Genomic DNA, 20,939 nt, shown 5'->3' with positions numbered 1-20,939 from the left:
GAAAGAACTTTGAAGTTTTAATGCAAATCTCCGCCACAAAAGTCTACATCAAGATTGAGTTTTAAGCGAAGTCTAGTGTCAAACTTAATACCCAACTCTGTAAAGATTAGTATCACCAGGGTAATTTACTTAGATAAGTTACCCGGGCAATGCAAAGTTCAAATCAAAATCTTCAATGTTCAATTTTTTAAATATAAGATTATAAATAATAAAATTTCGGCATTTTTAAAAAAGACTTCATCGAATTTTTTGTTTGTTTTAAATGCATCGTTTTTTATTCTCTTCCAAATAAGTTGGAACCAAAATATTAAATTAGCAAAAACGAAAACAAAAACACGATGAGCCTGTTAATAAAAAATTAGGTAAGTGTTATTCATTTATCAGTGTTTCGTTTAAAAGACGAGAGAACAATCAAAATTTCCCGGACGCATTGAGCACCAAGCTCATGATAAGTTGTAAATATGTCTCATCTCAATATTTAATTATCTTAAAAGAGCTTCTTCACGTGGATTGTCACGTGAATGTACGTCGACTAAATTTTACTTTTAAAAGTTTTGATGTGAATTTCAAACAAAAAATTCATCTAAAATCACTTATATTCTTTCCACTTTGCAGTTGATAGCGACAAGAAATATTGTAAATCTTTTAAATAAGTTTTATTAAAAATATATAAGCATTTTTTTGATGATCCATAAAACAAATGGATTGTGATGGAAGAGATCAAATGTTAGCACAGTGTATGTCACATACTGTACGTTTGACGTCATTATTTTCTAACGTTCGAAATGATCTTTTGAATAAAATTCAGTTAATTAAAAAAAAAAAAGTCGATTTCGTCTGCCAGTATCAATTTCAAATTCAATTGAATTTTTGGTTTACTTGAGGTAAATTCATCTTTTATTGAAGATTTCTGTTCTTTAATTTACAAACTTTAAGAATAAAGTATCAAAGAATTAAATTATTGATTTTTCAAGTGGCAAAAATTACGACACCAATGATCAGAACGAACGAGATACTTTAAAAAAAAGCTTAAAAAAAGATGGAGTGGTATTCGCGAAAGAGAAAATCTTTTCACATTAGTGCATTACTCGCAGTAAGTTATCATAATTCAACGTTTTTCGCCATTTTGTACAAGCAAAAATGTTTCCTCGTTACATGCGCATTAAATGTGTGATTAATACGATAGGTAAGATAAATTTTACAATTTTCTGAGACATTGAGCATAGGTAACATGCTTCTGATAACTCTGTCTCTACCACTTCAAACATTTCTTAATGCAATCAAAATTTCCTTCAGCACACTTGCTAGTAGAATATTTTTTAACAACTTTAGTTCCTACATTTTACTTACTTAAAATTATTAAACAACTTAAGGTGTTTGAAAGTTTTAAATAAATAATTACCAAATGAAAAACCGACTTTTATAATTATAAAGTCGGTTTTTCGTAAAGTCGGTTTAAAGTCAGTTTTTATAGTTATAAAGTCGGTTTTTCATCTCTTCTTCTGGAATTCGCTCATCCTTTATAACATTTTTGTAGAAACTGAACTTTGGTTTTTCCTTCCATCCGTCATCAAAGTTGAAGCAGGTGTTTAACATCGTTTTTCTTAGCAAGTGTTGTAGCTATCTTAGCAAGTGTTATAGCTATCTTAGCAAGTGTTATAGCTATCTTAGCAAGTGTTATAGTTATTCCAACTTTAACTTTTTGAATAGGAACACTATTTCTATTGCTTCAATATGAACATTAACACTTAAGTCTTGATTTAACCAGCCTCGTCTGCAAAATGACGAACAAAGTTATATCCTTCCATATTCGTGTTACATGTATTAATTTTGAAACTCGTTATGCTGCCAAGCATCTCGTTATGCCACTCATATAGTTCATAGCCAACTCGTAGCCAACCAGAATAGTCCGATTTGTAGACGAAGATTCAACACGTATAGCTCTAATGTATTTCAAGCAGACAGCTCCCTCCATAGTAGCTATCTTTAATTTGAAACTTGTGTTATTAATTAACTCTGTGAAAGGTACCAAGAATGCACTGGATTCAACTTTTCATCTTAGATATGTACAAACCCCTCTTCCAAGTACTCGAATAACTTGCCATCTCTATTTAAAGCATAACAAGTAAAAACAGAAAAGAGTTTTTTAAGTTTCTTAGTTTTATTTATACGTCCCTGCCACATGTCAAAACGCTGCTTATAATATTTTAATATAGGTCATTTAAATCTGATTTTCTGAGATTTTTTGTCTTCGTTTGTTCTATGTCATTATTAAGAAAAGAGAAGAAAGAGGAACGTGGGAGCAATTCAGCAATAGATTCTTATAAGTAAACTATTTCTTGAACGTTTCTCAAAAATGAAAAAACCCAAAAACTAAGAAAACGTAGAACGTAGAATTATGTGCAAATAAAATAAAAATACTATCTAATCTCTTGAAACACGAAAAAAAAAGGAATATTCCGAAAAAATTCGAACGTCTAATAATGACAGATTCTTATATACGCTATTTTTAATTTCAATTAAACTCTATTCCGATATCATTTGTTAGTTCGAACTAGTTATGAATAAAAATTTAAAAAAACAATTTTAGCAAATATAAGAAAGTTTGAAATGTTTTTTTTTACTTGAGTTGAACATATTGACTTAATTATATTTCTTCAAGCCTGCTAACTGCGTCATGTGCAAATATTAAATCTAATTTTTAGTTAATTTAGTACCAAAAAGCTTATGGTAAAAGTAAGTTAAAGTTTCCATTATTACTTAAGCATTAAGTCTCTGCATCTCTATAATTATGCTTTAGTTTTGTTCGGCTCTTTTTCATCTTAATATTTGTTGTATTCTGAGTAAATAGCATTAGGTATTAGACCTAAAATTTTAAGAGTTTCATTAATACTGAAGCTGTTTGAAAAGTAGTTTTTTTCTTTTTGAAAAGTGTACTTGTAACTTGACTTATTGAATACCCCATTTGTGTTATGCTATCTTTTCTTGATTGAACTACTGTTTTCTTGATTGAACTACTGTTTATCCTCATAGAGCATAACATAGATTATTTACTTTTGCAATAAATACAAATTTATTTAAGCTTTTACATTTTTGTTTCTCTATGTATTTATTGTAAACTTTTTACACGTTTTTTAATATTGTTTGTATTACTTTCTCCAACATGTTGAAAATTTCCTTTTCAATGACTTTTTAACTTCAAAAAATACTACTATTTACTTCTTTCTTTTAATTTCTACTCTAAGGAAATCTAGCAATCATATCATGAAATGTATATATTGCTTTTTTTTTTCTATGTGGCTGCTTAAAGTTTTATCTAATTTTTTGTTTGCAATTTATATTTTTCACCTGCATGGTGCTATTTCTTTTCTTATGAATTATTTATGAGGATCAGTAAGTGTTTGTCTTGAAAGAAAACTTCCCCCTAAAACCTAAGTAATTTTCCAAAAGCCAAAATAATTTTTAAGAATTGCTTCTCTAAGTTTAAGATTTTCTAAATAAAACTTTTTGCTGAATGCTAAGGATATCATAATTTTTTTTAAAATACATTTTTAACATATATTGCCAAATTTTCTAATTTCTTTTATACACATTATATTCTTTTCTTTTTTATGAAAACTATTTTCATACTTTTAATGCATCTTTTATTTATATATTTAGGTTTTTTATTTTGGTGTTCAATATGTTAAATGTAAGTCAACAATTTTTTATTCAAAATTTTTAGCAGACTTTATGGTATTTTACTTTTTTATGGTATTTTGATTAAGAGAGAAAAACATTGCAAAGGAAGGTAAGGGTCAAAAAAAGAAAAACAGCTGAAAATAAATGAGAAATGATTTAGTCTTAAAAAATTAAATATAAAGTGGATACAAAAATGAAATAAAACTACTGATGATTTTGTTTATTTTTTCGTTTTTTGTTATTTTGTTTCTAAATTAACACTGTTTCTTTTTAATAGGGTGTCCAAAAACTAATTAAAAAAAAAAAACAACAAAAAAAACATAGTACTGAGAAACTTTTTCTGATCTTTTTCCAGAAATGTATAAAATTTCTGAGGACCAAATATCTTTTTGTTCTTTGTGATTATGAGTGCTAGATGTAAATATTGAATATTATAGTATATTTGATAAATTAATGCAATAAATTCATTTACATTTAAAATAAATTTATTATGTTTATTAATTTGATAATAAACAACTAAATCAATATGAATTGGCTTAGATTTACATAAAGACGCTATTTTATAGCAATAAACTGTACAAATTTTAATAAAAATAAAAATTCTAAAAAAACCGCCCTATTCCAAGCATAACACTAAGGTACTGGTCAAAATCAAATTCTGATGAATTATCGAAAAAACAACAAAAAAGTGCATTTTTCCTCATTTTTCAAAATGTCTCCTCAATGAAATCATAAGGACTAGTAAGTAGTATATAGTATATAATCAAGCATTAGTAAGTAGAAAAGTAATCAAGAGTTCTCACTGAATTTTTGACACAAAAAATTGCAGAAGTAATCAAAAAATAGGTCGGTTTTGAATACCCTTGCACTCTCTCTGGAATTTTTGAGGGTTGTAGAGCATCACAGAGAAAAGCCATCAATGGAAATCAATTCAATTTACCAGAATTTTAGAACTTTTTAACAATGATTATTTCTAAACAAACTCAGTCTTTTTTTCATTGCGAATGTGTTAAATGTGAAGCAGCACGGGTAAATAAATCCAAGCATCCATTAGCTAACACATTATTTGAGAGCCCAAAACCATCATCTGAAGACAAAAACAGATGCTCTTCTTGTTTTTTGATAATTAGCAGAGGAAAACCTCACAACTGCAAAATAACTACTTTTTGTAAAAATTTAGCTGAAAAAAATTTCATCACCATTATCTCCCCGGGGCACCATTCAACTGAAACAACCACAAGTTGTTTCTTGTAAAAAATTAAAACACATCCATGAGCTGCTTTTGGAAAAAAAATCAAATTCTTCTGTGGACCTCATCACAAAGATTGGAAGATATGGTAGGGGTGGGTTTTTGAAAGTAGTTCTTGGAGTCATGAAAAAGAAACCTGAAAATAACCATGTCCTCAAAATAACCATGTCCTCAAGGCCTTAAAGATAAATGGTGTGAAATTATTGAATGGTTGACTTATATTCATATTTCACCTCAACCTGATGGCAGAAAAATTCTTAAGAGTGTTGATCACCTTCAACTTTGTGCTGAGAGCAATAATGCTTTTAACAATGCGGTTAAGGTATGCTCCAGAAACAATCCAGAATATAGAGAAAAATTTAAAAATTGTCTTGTTGAGTTCAATTCAAAGCAATTATTTTGATAAGAATATTATGTTCAACTTGATTTTTAAAATCTAGAATTATTGTCCTTCATTATTTATCTGGTTTAGAAAATATTTATTAGCTCATCATTGTAGCTGACATGAGTCAGTATAACAAGCATTAATGATGCAACGTTTAATTCATTATTAAATATTTCAGATGTTGGTTAAAGAATAATAAAAATTTTCCAAAGGTGCATATTAATCTTAATTTTTATACCTCCTCACTTATTATAAGAAAAGTTCATCCTGTAAAAATGCTGAAAATGGCTGTCATCAATAGCATAATCAAAAATTGCAAAAATTTTACCAAATATTAAACTCAGTTCTCTCTGGCATCTATTAATGTCTGATTTTGGGAGTTACATTTTTGAAGTCAGGGGGTATCACCCCACCTAAGGTTTTTCTGCCAGATTAGGCCAACTTCAATAATAAGGAGCAGTGTTTTAAGTTAAACTAAACACTGTATGCTTTTTAAGTATCCTTTTTTTAAACTTTCAGACAACTTTTTAAAAATGATGATGTTATACAATATTTTACCAATTTTTGCTTAGTAATAATAATAACAGATATAAATCTCCTCTAGACAATACAATTTCCACATTACAATCTCCACAATATTGGTTCCAAGCTAAAAAAGGAAGAAAAATAATTTTTTTGTTCTGATGCAACTTTTAGTGGAGAATGTATCTGCCTCAATTATGGGGTATGCCTAGATTCAGAATAAAATTCTTTATATATCTGGCACTCCATTAAGGCCAAACTGTTAAAATCTCATAGTCAGTACAATCCTTTATATCTGGCACTCCATTAAGGACAAACTGTTAAAATCTCATAGTCAGTTCAATCCTTTATATCTGGCACTCCATTAAGGACAAACTGTTAAAATCTCAATCGTCAGTACAATCATCTGATAAAAATATCATGTATTAATTAGGGCAATTGTCCAGGAAAAGTTTCAAAATAAGAGAATAAATATTTTGAACATTCCTTTAAACTTTTTGATATCTATAGTAAAAACTTAAAAAAAGATATTAGGGCTTACAAAATGTGAAATAATAAAACTAAAGCCAACGGCATTATATTCTATCATGATCAAAGATCTAAAAGAAAGTTTAGATAAAAGTTAAAAATAAAAGTCATGCTAATAAGACAAGAAAAACAGAGGGTAGAAGAGCATTTACAAAAATTAAAAAAAAAGAAAAAAAGAGATTAAAAGCAAAAATAAAAAGATATGGCTGACATTCAAGAGTTTGAAAATTCAATTTTGAATAAATGTAATGATGAAGAACAGGAAATCATCATTTTGACTCTTCCGAATCTGAAGGTATGATGATGATAAATTTAAACACAAAAGTTGGATGATTTTTTTTAGTAGTTACAATACGTTGTTCTTTAGCATTAAAACTTGTCAAAAAATGTTTAAAAACTTTCTTGTATTTTAGGTACAATTCTTTTGACATAAATTTCCCTATAAGTGTTGACAAGGCTATTGAGAATAGTTCAATTCCAGAAACAAGAAGATTGGTATTTGTCCACATTCAGTTTTATTCTGCTCTGTTCTAAAAAAAGCTATAGAGAATAGTTCAATTCCAGTCCATATTTAACTTTAATCTGCTTCTAATAAAGCTGGTGGTGGTTTAGATCTAAACAATATTTAATTGTAAAAATCTTCATAAAAAAAATGCTTTAAGTATATAAACATGAAGGAGATTCTGAAAGAAACGAAAAAATGATCTTAAAAGTAGAAGCCTTATAGTTCATTTCGGCAACAAGTTTGTTAGCCCAATTATCAATTACAATGGAAGATCATTAATTAAGCGTGGTATGTCAATCTTCTAAAGGAGTTGATGTTTACAGGAATATTATGATTGCATAATTCAGGTTGTTGCAATCTGTTATGACAAAACAGCCAACGATACAGGTAATTGTGCAAGTGGGCGAGTCTGGTATTTGGGGCAACGGGGCAAATCTGGTATTTAGAAAACCCCAATACTGTGGATCATGTGACATGATTAGGAGACATGAGGTGCATGTAACTTACTAGATGTCTGTGCTCACAGGAGAGAAAACTAAAGGGCAAAAAAAATAACTGCAAAGTTTAAAAAAAGAAATGAATTTCTGCCAAGGAGTAAACAAAAGAGAAAACTTGTCTAAATTTGATTTGGAGAACCAAAAGTTTGCAGTTGGCTCTTGTTCTTTATAATGTTACTAAAATCTCAATTTTGTACAAAAGCATGTGAAGGCAAGAAACTTCCATGAAATTATTATGGGTATGTTTATGAACTAACAGCGTTCTTATTGGGAGGAACCTATACCTATCCTTAGTTTTAACCAGCTCCCTTCAGTTTTAAGCCAGCTCCCTGTCATGAGGCTGTATTTCTAATTGATGCATGTTATATATATTAACCTAGTGCTTGACTGAAAATATTAATAAAATAATAACTGAGAAAGAAAGTACTCAAAGTTAAAAGATGGCAAGTACTTTTATGGATAAATTTTACATTCTCTGTTTTTTAAAAATTTTAATTAGTATCAAGCACCCAGCTGATAGCATTTTAGGAATCAATAACATATAGCATCAAAAAGATTAATATAGGACAATCTTAAATTCAGAATTTAGAGTTGCAGACATGGTACTGCCTCCGCAACTAGTGATTTTAACTTTTGGGAAACAAAAGTATATATATTCAAGAATTTTTTTTTTGCAAAGAATGTTCAAATAGGAGATTTTTAGAAAGTTTGAGAAGGAAAAACCCAGTTTGATATTTTATCAGTTGAATATTATGTAATTATTAATTAAAATCATAATAAAATAATTTGCGAAGACATTTTTTGCATAATCATTAAGTTCTTGCTTGACTCAAGTTTCTTCTTTGTTATGTGCATATATTTGTTATGCACGAGTTCCATAATTCAAATGTTAAAACTAACAGAGAATTTTTAAAATAGATGATCAAAAATGATACTTTAAAATAACAGGTTGTTCAAGAAGTTTTTTTAAATTATTGCAATAAGACTTTTAAATTTAAATTGAAAATAAAGTGAATTATTAAAGAAATTAGTTATTAATATTTGCTACCTACAAAAAACCATTAAAAATTCATTTTTGAAAACACAGAACTAATAGATTTAGTCAATAAGAACAGTTATGTGCTCAAGATTTTAATATTACTGAGCTAGATATTGAAAGTTGGGTGAGGAATGAGAATTTGGGTTGAGTTGGATTGAGTTGGGTCGGGTTGGGTTGAGTTGGTTTGGTTGGGTGAGGATTGAGAAACTTTCAATGACCAGTTTAAACATTTCATAAATTTACTTAGAAACATTTTTGTGCTAAAAAATGGAGCTGAGCACAATATTAAACTGACCTAAAATTTAGCCAAAAGTTTCTTCCTAAATCTAAAAAAAAAAAAAAAGCATCAGAACAAATGTTAAGTTCAAGATTAAAACAGCAAAATATTTATATTATTACAAAATATTTGTTTTGATTGTGGCTAAGTAATGATTTAAAAAAAGCTTAAAGTTTAAAACAATAAGATATTTGTATTGAGTACGGAAAAGTTATGATTTAAAAAAAAAGCATAAATTGTAAAATCTTGCAAAAATGAAATTTTAGATCTAGAACTAAAATTTATTTTTTAAATGTAAAAATTGGTTTTCTATCATTACAACAGGAACAGCTTCTCTGCCTTTATAAATTTTTTTGGAAATTGTTTGGTTTAGTAATTTAAAGAAAGGATTGTACCTATTATATAAGTAAACAAGAGTATAAATATAAGAACTGTTATATAAAAAGAACCATTTAGAAAATTTAAATATTAAGTTTTATATTTTGTGTAAGGTAGTAATTGTGTGTAACTATTTGAAAAATTTTTTAGCTTTAGAATACATTGATGTTTATAAAGCTGATTCCCAGGGTTACTTGTCTCGTCAAGTCAGTGTTTGGGGAGGGTCACTGAGTAGTAGTAGTTGTATCCTTTATTGTGGTTGTCAAGGTTATAGTTATGCCTATGTTAAATCTGATCAGTGTTGGTGTGGGAATGACATAACAGTTTGTGGCTCAACCTGCTCAGACGTATGCAATTTTAAATTTTTAACTACAAAATTTCGATAGCACAATGCTATATACACTTGTAAATGTACTTGTGTAAATAACTTGCATTGTAAAATTTAAATTTTTAACTATTTCACCAATCATAAAAAATGTTAATTAAAAATTACTAAAAATAAAAACTCACCAAAAAAAATGGTTTCAAATTTTAATAAAAAGCAGTTAAAAGGTTTTTTCAGACAATAAATATGATTACTTTTAGTTAAAACTTTTATTTTGTTTTTATGATGTGGATGATATTTCCTTCAAACATAATATTTCAGGTTACTATTGTATTATCATGGAATAGTTATTTAACTGATTTGATTTTTTTTTTCTAAAGGACGTACTTGAGAAGCTTAATGCCCAGGGTTACAATAGTTCATTTGCTAGTTCTCTTCCATCAAAAATTGATATGTACAGTAGTTTAGAGTTAACTGCTAATAAACTGCCAAAAACTGTTTCAAATTCATTTGTCATAAATAGGCGGGTCACGAATACATCTACAAATAGTGGCAGTTTTCTATTTCCATACCCTGGAAACTTTACAATTTTCACTGAAATGAATGGTAGGTTTTAAAAAACTTTTCTATACAATTTTGGGTAGGGGAGACCAGGGCTAGTTGGCTACAGTTTTAGTTTTTGAGCTCTGTGCATTTCTGGGTGAACTTTTTTGAGGCTACCAAATTGCAGTTCAAAAGAATATGAGTTTGGCACACGTTTAAGTGTCAAAGATTAAAAAAAAAATTTAATTGGTGGCCCAAAAAGGGCCTCCAATTATATTTATTTATAATCTTTTAAGTGCTAACTTAACCCAGCTTGGAGTAAGTTGCTTTTACTCTCAGGGTAAGTTGGCACACCATATAAAAAGAAACAAGTTTAGTAACATTAAGCATCTATTTCAAGCACATCTTTTTTATGAAAACTCTTTACAACTTTTATCCAACAATATTTTTTAGCATTAATTTTTATTGCCCTTAAGTTGATCAAATAGACTTTTCTTCGAAAAAAATATCATCAGAGCATTTTTTGTAACATTTTTAGAATTTACAGGCTTATCTACTTTTCTTTTATAATTTCTCAAGTCTGTAGATCTGTAGTGTTATATAACTTAAGTGAATTTACGGCTAATGTGAAAAGTTATAAGTTGGCTCATGCTGCCAACTAGCCCTGTGATCATTGTGCCAACTAACCCCAAAAACTTTTTGCTCACAAAATGGCTTATAAATCCCCAAAAAAGCGTGAACCATACAACACCTACATCGATTCAAGTTTACTTGTAGCTAATGCTATTGCTTTTTAAAGTTGAAAAAGTAATATAGTTACAAAATTATAAAAAAAAACACAAAAATTGTTACAACTTTTATGCGCATGCGCTTATAGCCCTGATACTACACTGAAAGATGAATTAGTTAAGTGGGAAGATTCCATGTGAATTTTGGAAATTTCTGGTAGAAAATTCCAAAGTTAAATGCAGAGTGTCAACTTACCCCTGTAGCCAACTAGCCCCGGTCTCCCCTATTATGCATAAAATAATAATAATTTTTCATGTGATGTTTCTCATTCTAATTTACTCAATTTCTTATGGTTAATATAAAAAAGGAACAGTTAAATTAGACTTGACCTTATTATAGACATATATCTCTTTAATGTTTAGATTGCAATAAATAGTCCATTTTTAGTTTTAATTTGTTTAAGGTCCAGAATGTCCAAGTACAGAACAATCAATTATTGTAAAAGCAGCTCCTGTTTTGTTAGTATCTGCACCCCAGGAAATGCCTTATAATTCAACAAATATATATGTTGATGTTTATGTTGGAGGAACAGATATATTAAGTTTGATTGTTGAAGTGTTCTTTAATGCTACTGTAGCTAATAACATAAGTTACTCTCCTGCATCAGGTAAAATTTTGATGAATACTTTCTCCTGAATTTGATAAATTACTTCATTAGTATCTTATCTTGTTTTTAACCACAAGATAGAGAAGAAAAGCAAACAGAAAATAAATTTAAAAAAAGAGTTAATTTGAAAGTATAAAAAATATAATAGTATATAATAATAAAAACAATAGCTGATATTGGTAGAAAAAGCTGTTCCAGATGATTCAAAACAAATGGTGAAGGACATCTAGAATTGATTTGCAATTGCAAACCAAACAAAGCTAGTAAAAAAAAAAATAATAAAATAAGATTTATTTATTTTTGAATAAATATAACTATATCATAATGTAAGTTATTATTTTAATTATAATTAAATGTAAGTTATTATTACTAATTATAGTTGATCATATATATATATATATATGCAACAGCCTGTTGTAGCAATTACAACAAAAGCAACAACAATAAAAATGATAATAATAATAATTTAACTTAATAACTTAAACTAAATAATTAAATACTTACTACTTAAATAACTTAGTAACTTAATACTTAAATAACTTAATAACTAAAAAAATTAACTTAATAACCTTAAATTAATTTATTAAGCAAATATCAATTAATTTGTTCTCAGTTTTCACATTTATACAGAATGAGAAACCGCTTCCATGTATCAAAAAGTCAAGTTTAAAAGTCATTATAGTGGATTCTTTATTATGCACCCAGTTTGTAAAATAATAGCTTTCTTTATTTTTTGTCAGGATCAATATATCTACCAGTTGGAGGAGTGATGGAGACAGACCGGTTCCGGGACTATGGGACTGACCCAGCTGGCCCTTATCTTTCCATAAATTTGGATCATGAAGTGTTAGAAGATGGAAAAGTATTGTCATTTGAAGGCCATGTAACAAAATTGGGAGCTATAACATTTGTGGTAGATATTTTTTTCCCTTTTAAAAAAACTTTTAGCACTTGTTTGTGTCTCATGAGTTGTAAAAATGTTTACCTTTTCAAAAATATCAAATATAGAATAAGTGAGAAATATTTTTAAAGTTGTTTTATGAGGTCTTATTCCAAATTATTTAGTAAAATCTTAGCTAGTAATTTAAGTCAAAAAAATAAAGTTTTTTAACATTCAAATTATAGCAAAGTATTTGTAAGTCAGAAATATTGTAATTGATGTCTTCATTAAACCTTACTAAGCAATAATAACTTTAAATATTGTTAAAAAATAGAAGCAGGAGAAAACATGAACTGGGTGGGTATTGTTGAAAATGTTTTTAAAGTTTCTTTTTATATTTTAATGTTATGAGTATTGATTCAGTCACTTTAACTACAACATAAACATGGGTCTTATTAATTTGCTGATACATTTTTCTTTATTCTGGATTTTTCTCTTTTTGTATTTATGTTGTACTTACTTTTTAAATATATTCTTTTGTACAGGTATTGGAGTTGTTTTGCTTAGATTCAAAACTCAAAGTTGATTTTACACAAAAATTATGTGCTTCTAATGGGACACAAAATCCGTATTTCTATTTTGGCTCCAGTAATAGTATTTTTTATCCTGCCTCAATGGGGTTCACTCAAGATCTAGGTACTGTTACAAATGTGCTCACTGATTTGAGAGTTGTTTTTGTTTACCCAGTGACTGCAACAATGTATGGTAAGAGTCCTTTTTAAAAGAATTCAATTCAGGGTTTTTTCTGTAGAATGAATGCACTATTTTACGTTTATCCACAATCCAAATTTTTTCAAACCACATTTATTGAATCTCAATAATTTTTCTAGAGCCTCTCAAATTCCTTCAAGACAAGCCCCAATTTCTTGTTTAAAACAATGTTTTTTTAGTTAAAACACAGACATAATTATGAGTCACATTTATGCCAGTATTTTAAAATTAAATCAAATAAATTAATCCAAACAAAAGCAACTTATAAATTATATGCTAAAACATTAAGTTAAGTCATGCTAGACAAAATGGCAAGGGGGAACACCAAAACTGAAATAATAATAGTGATAAGATTAATTACTGTCTTTCTGAAAGTTGTTTCATTTCCCAAATGTTTTTTCACCAAAATCAGGTTGCCTGTGATTTTCAATACCTTACAGCAATGAATGTCTTTGTTCTGGATTACTGGTTGTTAGGAGTAAAAACTATTCTGTGTTGACATCAACTATGTTGAACAATGCATGAGATCCCAGAAGATTTGACAGTCCTAGTTGATAAGTGATTTTTTGAAAAAATGGTTTACTAAGAACAAAATTATCAAATGAAACTCTTGGATCCTGGAACTTCCAAGAGTTTGGCTACTATATCTTGTTTCACACCAAAACAAATATGATTGCTGAAGAAAGCAAATGGAACTATCTCTTTTTTCAAATATTTGTTGGTGGTTATTAGAAAGAATAACATCATCAACTTCCTTGTTTATTTCTTTGTAGTTCATCATTTGAGATTGAATAAAAGTTATTCAGGCTGTCAAGCCCTATTGCATAAACAAATTTTTTTCATTTAAAAAATCAGTATTATTGGGTGGGATGATACTCTTGGTCAAAGCAATAAAAGATTTTACTACTTGGTCAAAGCAATGAAAGATTTTAGGAGATACTTCAATACAAGAAAAAAAGCAAAACAAGGTTATATATATTTGATTTAAATAAAAAAAGTTTGATTCTAGCATTAACTTTGAAATTATTTTATAAATTATCAATTAATTTTGAATTTACAATTCTAGAGTAATTTTTACAATATGAAAAAAAGTTTTTATTATATCCAATTTTTGTTCAATCATTTTAAACAAAAACAACAAAGCAAACTGTGAGTTTAACAACTAAAATATAAAGAGGTTTTTATGTGTTTTAAATTCAGAATAATTAGAAAAAATGCCTCTAACTATGTGTTTTCTTCCCCATATTTTATACAAACTTGGACAAAAAAAGCACTCTTTTTGCAGACAAAGTACACACAAATGTGAAGTCTAACAACCATAGAATCCCATATCCACTAGTCACATGATGTTGTTACTAAATTAGTTATTTGATGTAACTTTGAATCTTTAAAAAGCATAAAAACCACAAAAAGCTGCTATATTTTGAGCGTTTTTTCAAAGGTGAGATTCCTACTTTAAGAGCTATATCTTTGTTCAGATAAAAGATATCTTGCTTCTATTTTTTTTTGCCTAAAAGATAAATGCCAAGGCTTTATTCTGCTAAATTTGGAAACTTCCTTAGTCGATAATAAGGTTAGAATAAAAATGTAAAGCATCCGTTGTCTCTTTTTAAAGAGGCTTTTAGTGCCATAACCTATACTTTAGGCCCCTGTACACAAACCATAAGTGTTAAAAATTTTTTGTCAGGTTATAGCCAACACATATATAAAGAGTTTTTTATATTTTTTAAAAATTCCATAACCAAAAAGTGAAAAAAAAAAAAAAAAAAATAGATTTACAATGGGGCTCCAAGTGCAATCAGTAGCGCAAAGTGCTATAAAACTTTAAATGTGTTTTTCTCCTTTGGCTATAGAGATTAGATTTTAATTTTTACATCTGGTGATATCTGAGACCTTGCAAATTAATGTTCCATCGGTCGTTTTTTTGGTCCTCAAAATTGAAATTGGGACCATTTATGGATAGGTGTGATCTGTTCTTTTTGTGGAGTTTTCATGCAAAAATCAAGAAAATATCAATATTGCTATGACAACAAAGCAACTGTTAAAATACATCCGTGTCAGCTCTACAGACTAAAAATTCCTAAAAGTCTTCATTTCCTTTGAGTGATCTTTTGTAAACCTTTCCCAGAATACTGTATCCTAATTATAAAACTGGCCGAAAAACCAGATATCACTCCATGTGACACTAATAAAGTCAGATGATGGCTGACCTTTGGTTGACTGTTAAAATTCTGGAAGTAAAATGTTAGCTAACAAAACAGACATGCTCAGCTATTCCATCTTGTGTTGCTGATATTTGGCAAAGTTAATTTACAGAAATTTCCTGTTTTCTTAAATTGCCTGTAACAAACAATCAATTAATGAAGGAAAACCATCTCTCCAGTATATTATTTTACTGCTTTCAGGACATTTCCAGAATTGTAAAAAAATGCTTTCAGCTATTTGTACTTTTCTGTTATTCTACTAATTAACCAATAATTGAAATTAGGTGAGGCAATTGCCCATTTCAAATAATTACAAATAATCACATGTTTTAATACTGTATCAAGAACATAATGTTGACATCAAATGGAAACAGATAAGTCTAATCCAAGTTTAACAAAATGTTTCTGCAGTTGAGTCACTGTGCAAACAGATTTTCCTGATATGCAGAAGCTGTATCAGAAATGATTATCTTATTTGCAATCATTGTAGGTTTTACTCATCAAGCAGTCTTTTTTTTTTTCCATTGAGTGTTGTTTCACTTTTTCCATTGATCAGGACCACATTCTTAGCATTCTCAACCAAAATTGATTCCAACTGTTTATAAAGTATGAAAAGTCAGGTGATAATGACAAATATATTATTTGATATGAAAGATTACATAATAAGCATACATGTAATTAGCAAACTCACACCAACAATAAATTAAAGCTGTGTTACCTTAAATTGTACAGTATCTAGCAATAGAAAGATAGGAGAAAATAGTTTTCAGCTAGTAGGTCATCTTTTTTATGCTATAAAACTTTCTAGGTGTATTTTTTGTTTAATACAACTTTTTCACATTGATATATATATATATATATATATATATATATATATATATATATATATATATATATATATATATATATATATATATATATATATATATATATATATATATATATATATATATATATATATATATAAACGAAGAAACAACAACTATGTATGGTACTTAAAGTTTCATGCCTAGCGGCAATCATCAGCCATGAAATATATATATATATATATATATATATATATATATATATATATATATATATATATATATATATATATATATATATATATATATATATATATATATATATATATATATAATGAAGTAATGTTATATGCCATGGTTTAAGTTGTTCAACCATTGTCTTGTTGACCCTCACCCCAAACATAGCCTCATAATCATATTCTTTATTTTTTTGTCATCTAAGTCTAGAAGCTTCTAATTCATATTCCACTTAATCATAAAAGCATGTCCAGCAAATTTTCCATTTTTTATAATCTACTGTGCTATTTTTATCTAGATTAAAGCAAAAAATAAATTATAAAAAATTTTGCCTTTTTCTTAACACTCTATTTTATGTATCTAGTTTATGCTTGTGTGCTTGTTTTTATAAAATAACATATATGTAAAATAATCAATGCCTTCTTTAAACCTTAGGGAATCAAGTATTTCAAATTCCAAAAACTACCAATTTTATTGCATCAGCTGGGCAGATATTAGGCTGGTTATCACCCAACTCTGATTCTGGAGTACTTGGGAGATATGATCTTGTTAGCAAAGCCAATAACCCTACTATTTACTTTAAAAGCATCACAAAAGTATCAGTTGGAGATGTGATCAACAAAGCTGTTGTTACATCAGTAGTTGTTGAAAATTTTGAGCACATGGTAAAGATGCATGTAGAAGTGAAAGGAAAATACAAAATTTTGATTGGTAAACTCAATTTTTGTTTTTATTAATTTTGCTACTTTTATTTCTTTTCTGTTATTTTGTTAACTCTTAAAAAGTATTTAAAAAGTATTTTTAAAATAGCACCAAAAATCTATTCCACTGGAGGAGATTTAGTAACTCGTGCAAAATTGATTTCAAATGGAAGTTCTCAGATTATCATTAGCAATGTCACTAATGTAGTTCTTCCTATTACTGGTTTTAATGCTACCTCAAAACCCTTTGTACTAAAAGATGAAGTTTTTAAGTTTTTGTTTACATTTGCAACTGGTGGGAAGGGTGCCAAGTAAGAAGTTGAAGCTTTATGTTACTTTTTTGTTTTGTAATATTTTTCAACACTTAAAATATTATGGTTGAATATCTTCTAAAATTATATCAAGTTCATTGTTTATGTTAAAGTACCTTAGTTTAACTGCTAAATGTAAAATAGAATGGATTTTAGAAATTACAATCATTTATATAAAATACAAAGAATTGTATAAAATACAAATTTCTTATTTACATGTCCCTTAGAAAACTCAATTATAAAATTTTCTATTCAACATAGAAATCAATTGTTAAGCAACTGTTTGCAGGTTGTCTTCAGATTAAATTAGCACAACCGTTTTGTTTCTACACTGCATTTTACTTAAAAGACTATTTGGGATATAAAGTTTTCTTGCAGCAAATATCAAATCTTCTTTTCTATTAATAAGTCCTCCTACAAAATTATTCATTCAATCCGTACTTGCCTATAATCCACGAAAAATCCTCAAACATCATAAAAAAAATGTTCAAATTTCATTTACTAAGGTTTCTAGTTAAAAGTTGTTAATATAAGGAAACTATGTAACATCAATTTTTTCCACCTCTTTGCATGATTGTTTCCTTGCTATTCAATTTCAAACTCATTTTTGAAAATCAAGGTAAGCTATAATCTTATCTAAACCTGGAGGGGCTAGAGGGGGAGGTAGGGTATGGGCAGATATGTTTTAACCTTTTTTTGTTTTGTGAGTATCCTAAAAAATTTATAGAGAAACCTGTGACCAACTTATTGACTTTTTTTAAGTATGTTTTTTTTTTTTAAACCATGATTACTTTAGGTGGTAATCATACTTTCTCTCTGATGAAAATGAAAATCTCAGGTTCAAAAATTTTAGGAAAAAGGTGTGTTTCATTCTCACCCCAAAATTTAATTTGAAAAAAAAACACTAGTTTAATTAAAAGCAACATGGTGTGTTAATGCCAAATGTGGAGCATGGATTGCGGATTTAAAGTCTGAAATAAATAATTTTGAAGCTCTGATGAAGTATATAAAGATTACTAATACCTATGATACTAATAAAAAGCATCACTAGCAAAGTTTGCATAACTTCAGAAAACACCTAAAATATATATGAAATTATTATATTAAGGTACTGTGTTAACTGATATAAAGAACTATTAGTAAATAGACCAAGACTTTGTTGGCACAGTTAATGTCATTTGTCTCACTTTTCCAACACCCATTTTCCTAGATAAAAATATACCAAATATTAACTTTTAATTGTCATAAGGATAGCTGTACTGGTTAATTCACTTAAAGTGGTAACATAATGATAATCCCTTATAACTCCAGAGTTAAATATTAAGGATACAGTTTTCCATATCAGAAAAGAAAGAAATTTTTGAAACAGGAAAAGTTTTAGTTTATTATAGATGGATATAAAAAATTCCAAATTTTTATTTTATGGTGGGTTACATAAATATAGAGTCACCACATTTTTTATGCAGAATTTTTGTTTTTTTCAAAATTATTTTTTAAACCAACAAATTAATACGATTAAAAGCATATTAAATGTGTTAATTAATTGATTCTCTATTGAATGGTATATAACTTGAGCTCGTTAGATTTACCAGTCTTGAGTAAATATTAATCCAATCAGAGCATAACTGTATTTCTAATGTAGCAAAAATATAGAGTCAGTTAAAATTTAACAACTTAAGTTGTAATATCTCAACAAAATGTTATCTGAATGGTCTAAAATCTAGTGGTTGATTTCTTTCAAACTATATAAATGTTCTTGCAAAAACAAAACTAAGTTATAATTTTTATATGTTGAGTTTTTTGCATTGGTAGCTATTTGGTAAAGTAAAAAGCCAAAAATGTGCAGAAAAGATGTTTCAGACACCGTACAATGTGAAATTGTAGGTCTGCTGAATGATAAAATAAAAAGCCAACAAGACATAGCTCGAATGTGCAATGTTTTGCTTAAATGTGTACAAACAGCGTTGAAAAACCACGAACTACATAATGATGTCAAAGATTTACCAAGGCTTGGTAGAACTTTAAAGCTAACTTCAAGAGACTAAAGTTATCTCTATCAAAAAGTTAGACAAGACCCTAAAATTTCTTACAGCAAACTTGCTGAAGAGTTCACAATTATGCCTGGTAACATTTGTGTTAGTAGATGAACTGTACGAAGATGCCTATATAAGAAAGGCTTAGATTGCTTTGTTGCTGCTCAAAAACCACTTTTGCGTGTCTCAGATAGCCTAAAAAGATTAAAGTGGTGTAGAGAAAGACTTTACTGGTCTATAGAAGACTGGGTCATAGTCATTTTCAGCAATGAATCCAATTTTGAAGTGATAAATTGCAAGTCAAGATTAATCATCATGAGCTTGGCAGGTGAAAAGTTTATAGAGCATTTTAGTGTCCCAAGGATAAAAGGTGGAGGAGGATCAGTTGGAATATGGGGATGCTTCTCCCATAAAGGAATAGGGTCATACAACATTTATAACAGTAGAAATAACCAGTACAACTACAAAGAGACCCTTGAAAGTAAACTTTACCAGCATCCAGAGCTTTTTACAGAAGATGACAACAATGGATTTTTCAGTACAATGGCATAATGGCTAACACTGCAATCTTGGTTACAGATTTGCTTGATCGAAAAACATTACAGTCATGCCTTGGCCAGCTCGTTCTCCAGATCTCAATCCCATTGAGAACATTTGGGTTTGGATAGACAAGAGATTGGTCAAAGAGAGCATAACCAGTGTGCGCATTTACAGCAGGCCTTGAAAAAGCTTTGGAAAGATTTTCCAAGAGAATTAAGCATCAGACTAGTAGAATCTATGCCTAGAAGTTTTTGTGCATGTGTGAAAGTTTGTGGTGCACATACAAAATACTAAAATGCACCCTGGATCTATATTTTTGCTCTGTTTTTTTGCTTTTTTTTTTTTAAACAGTTGTATATATTTCTCATAAAAAGCATCTGAAATTTTTTTTTTTGAAAATTTTTTTTTTCTTATTTTGTTTATAATACTACTGTTAACAAAATTTAAAATAATTAAATATTAACTTTTTTGTTTGCTTTAAATTTAAAAAAAACATAACAAAAACTATATTATAAATCAACTGACTCTATATTTATGCAACCCACTGTATAATACAGTTCTGTAAATATGTTGGCAAAGTTTTTTAAAGTGAAGAGTTCTTTTATGAAAACACTTTTTTAATTCACACTTTAATGAATGTAGGTTTTTAGTATATGAGAGACTTTTATGACTATTTATTGCTCTCTCATTATCTTTTTTATTGACCTTTTTTTGATTTTCAATTGCTTCTTAAATACAAAACCGAATAAAAATATTTATAAAACTTATAAAAATTAAATACCAAAAATCATTAAAGAGTGTTCATCTTCATGGTATATAAATTGATTAACTATAGTTACAAGTGTTTGTTCTTTTAACTATGGTTACAAGTGTTTGTTCTTTTAACTATGGAAAAGAGAATAAGGAAATTACATAGACCAGTTGTCACTACAAAACTATTTTATTTAAAAATAATAGTTTGAAAATTCAAAGTGAAAGAATAATTGGAGTTTATTAAATATAATTGGACTAACTGTACACAACGAAAAAGCTGGGTAGACTCACACCCTTGCTTGTCATGCTAATCAAGAATGTTAAGTTTCTTTTAACAAAATCACATACATCAGATAAGAGTTCATTACTCAAAAGGAG

The 20,939-nt window shown here is 28.3% G+C and overlaps 1 protein-coding gene across 7 annotated transcripts in view; it reads left to right on the top strand.

The window, feature by feature from the left end:
• The first annotated feature begins 729 nt into the window (after positions 1–729).
• The window catches only part of LOC145184556 (uncharacterized), a 47,745-nt gene continuing 27,535 nt past the window's right edge, over positions 730–20,939 (top strand). For 5 of the 7 annotated variants that reach the window (XR_016453947.1, XR_016453946.1, XM_090092372.1 and 2 more), the window contains exons 1-10: positions 730–884; positions 975–1,093; positions 3,661–3,691; positions 9,212–9,408; positions 9,767–9,992; positions 11,122–11,325; positions 12,066–12,238; positions 12,751–12,970; positions 16,659–16,934; positions 17,034–17,235. Coding sequence is in view for 5 of the 7 variants with exons in the window: in XM_090092372.1 (XP_089948498.1) it covers positions 1,040–1,093; positions 3,661–3,691; positions 9,212–9,408; positions 9,767–9,992; positions 11,122–11,325; positions 12,066–12,238; positions 12,751–12,970; positions 16,659–16,934; positions 17,034–17,235 (1,583 nt within the window). In the remaining 2 variants the exon portion in view is untranslated. Of the gene's footprint in view, positions 885–974; positions 1,094–2,618; positions 2,737–3,660; positions 3,692–9,211; positions 9,409–9,766; positions 9,993–11,121; positions 11,326–12,065; positions 12,239–12,750; positions 12,971–13,388; positions 13,945–16,658; positions 16,935–17,033; positions 17,236–20,939 lie in introns of those variants that run through there. The other 2 variants (XM_090092371.1, XM_090092373.1) reach the window with 2 other exon arrangements.

The sequence above is a fragment of the Hydra viridissima genome, unplaced genomic scaffold, assembly GCF_058129835.1.
Source record: "Hydra viridissima isolate aposymbiotic clone 2 unplaced genomic scaffold, HvirCarnegie_v1 scaffold_7, whole genome shotgun sequence".
Lineage (NCBI taxonomy): Eukaryota > Metazoa > Cnidaria > Hydrozoa > Anthoathecata > Hydridae > Hydra > Hydra viridissima.
Note: the sequence above shows the minus strand (reverse complement) of the source record. Positions and strands in the feature narration are given on the sequence as shown.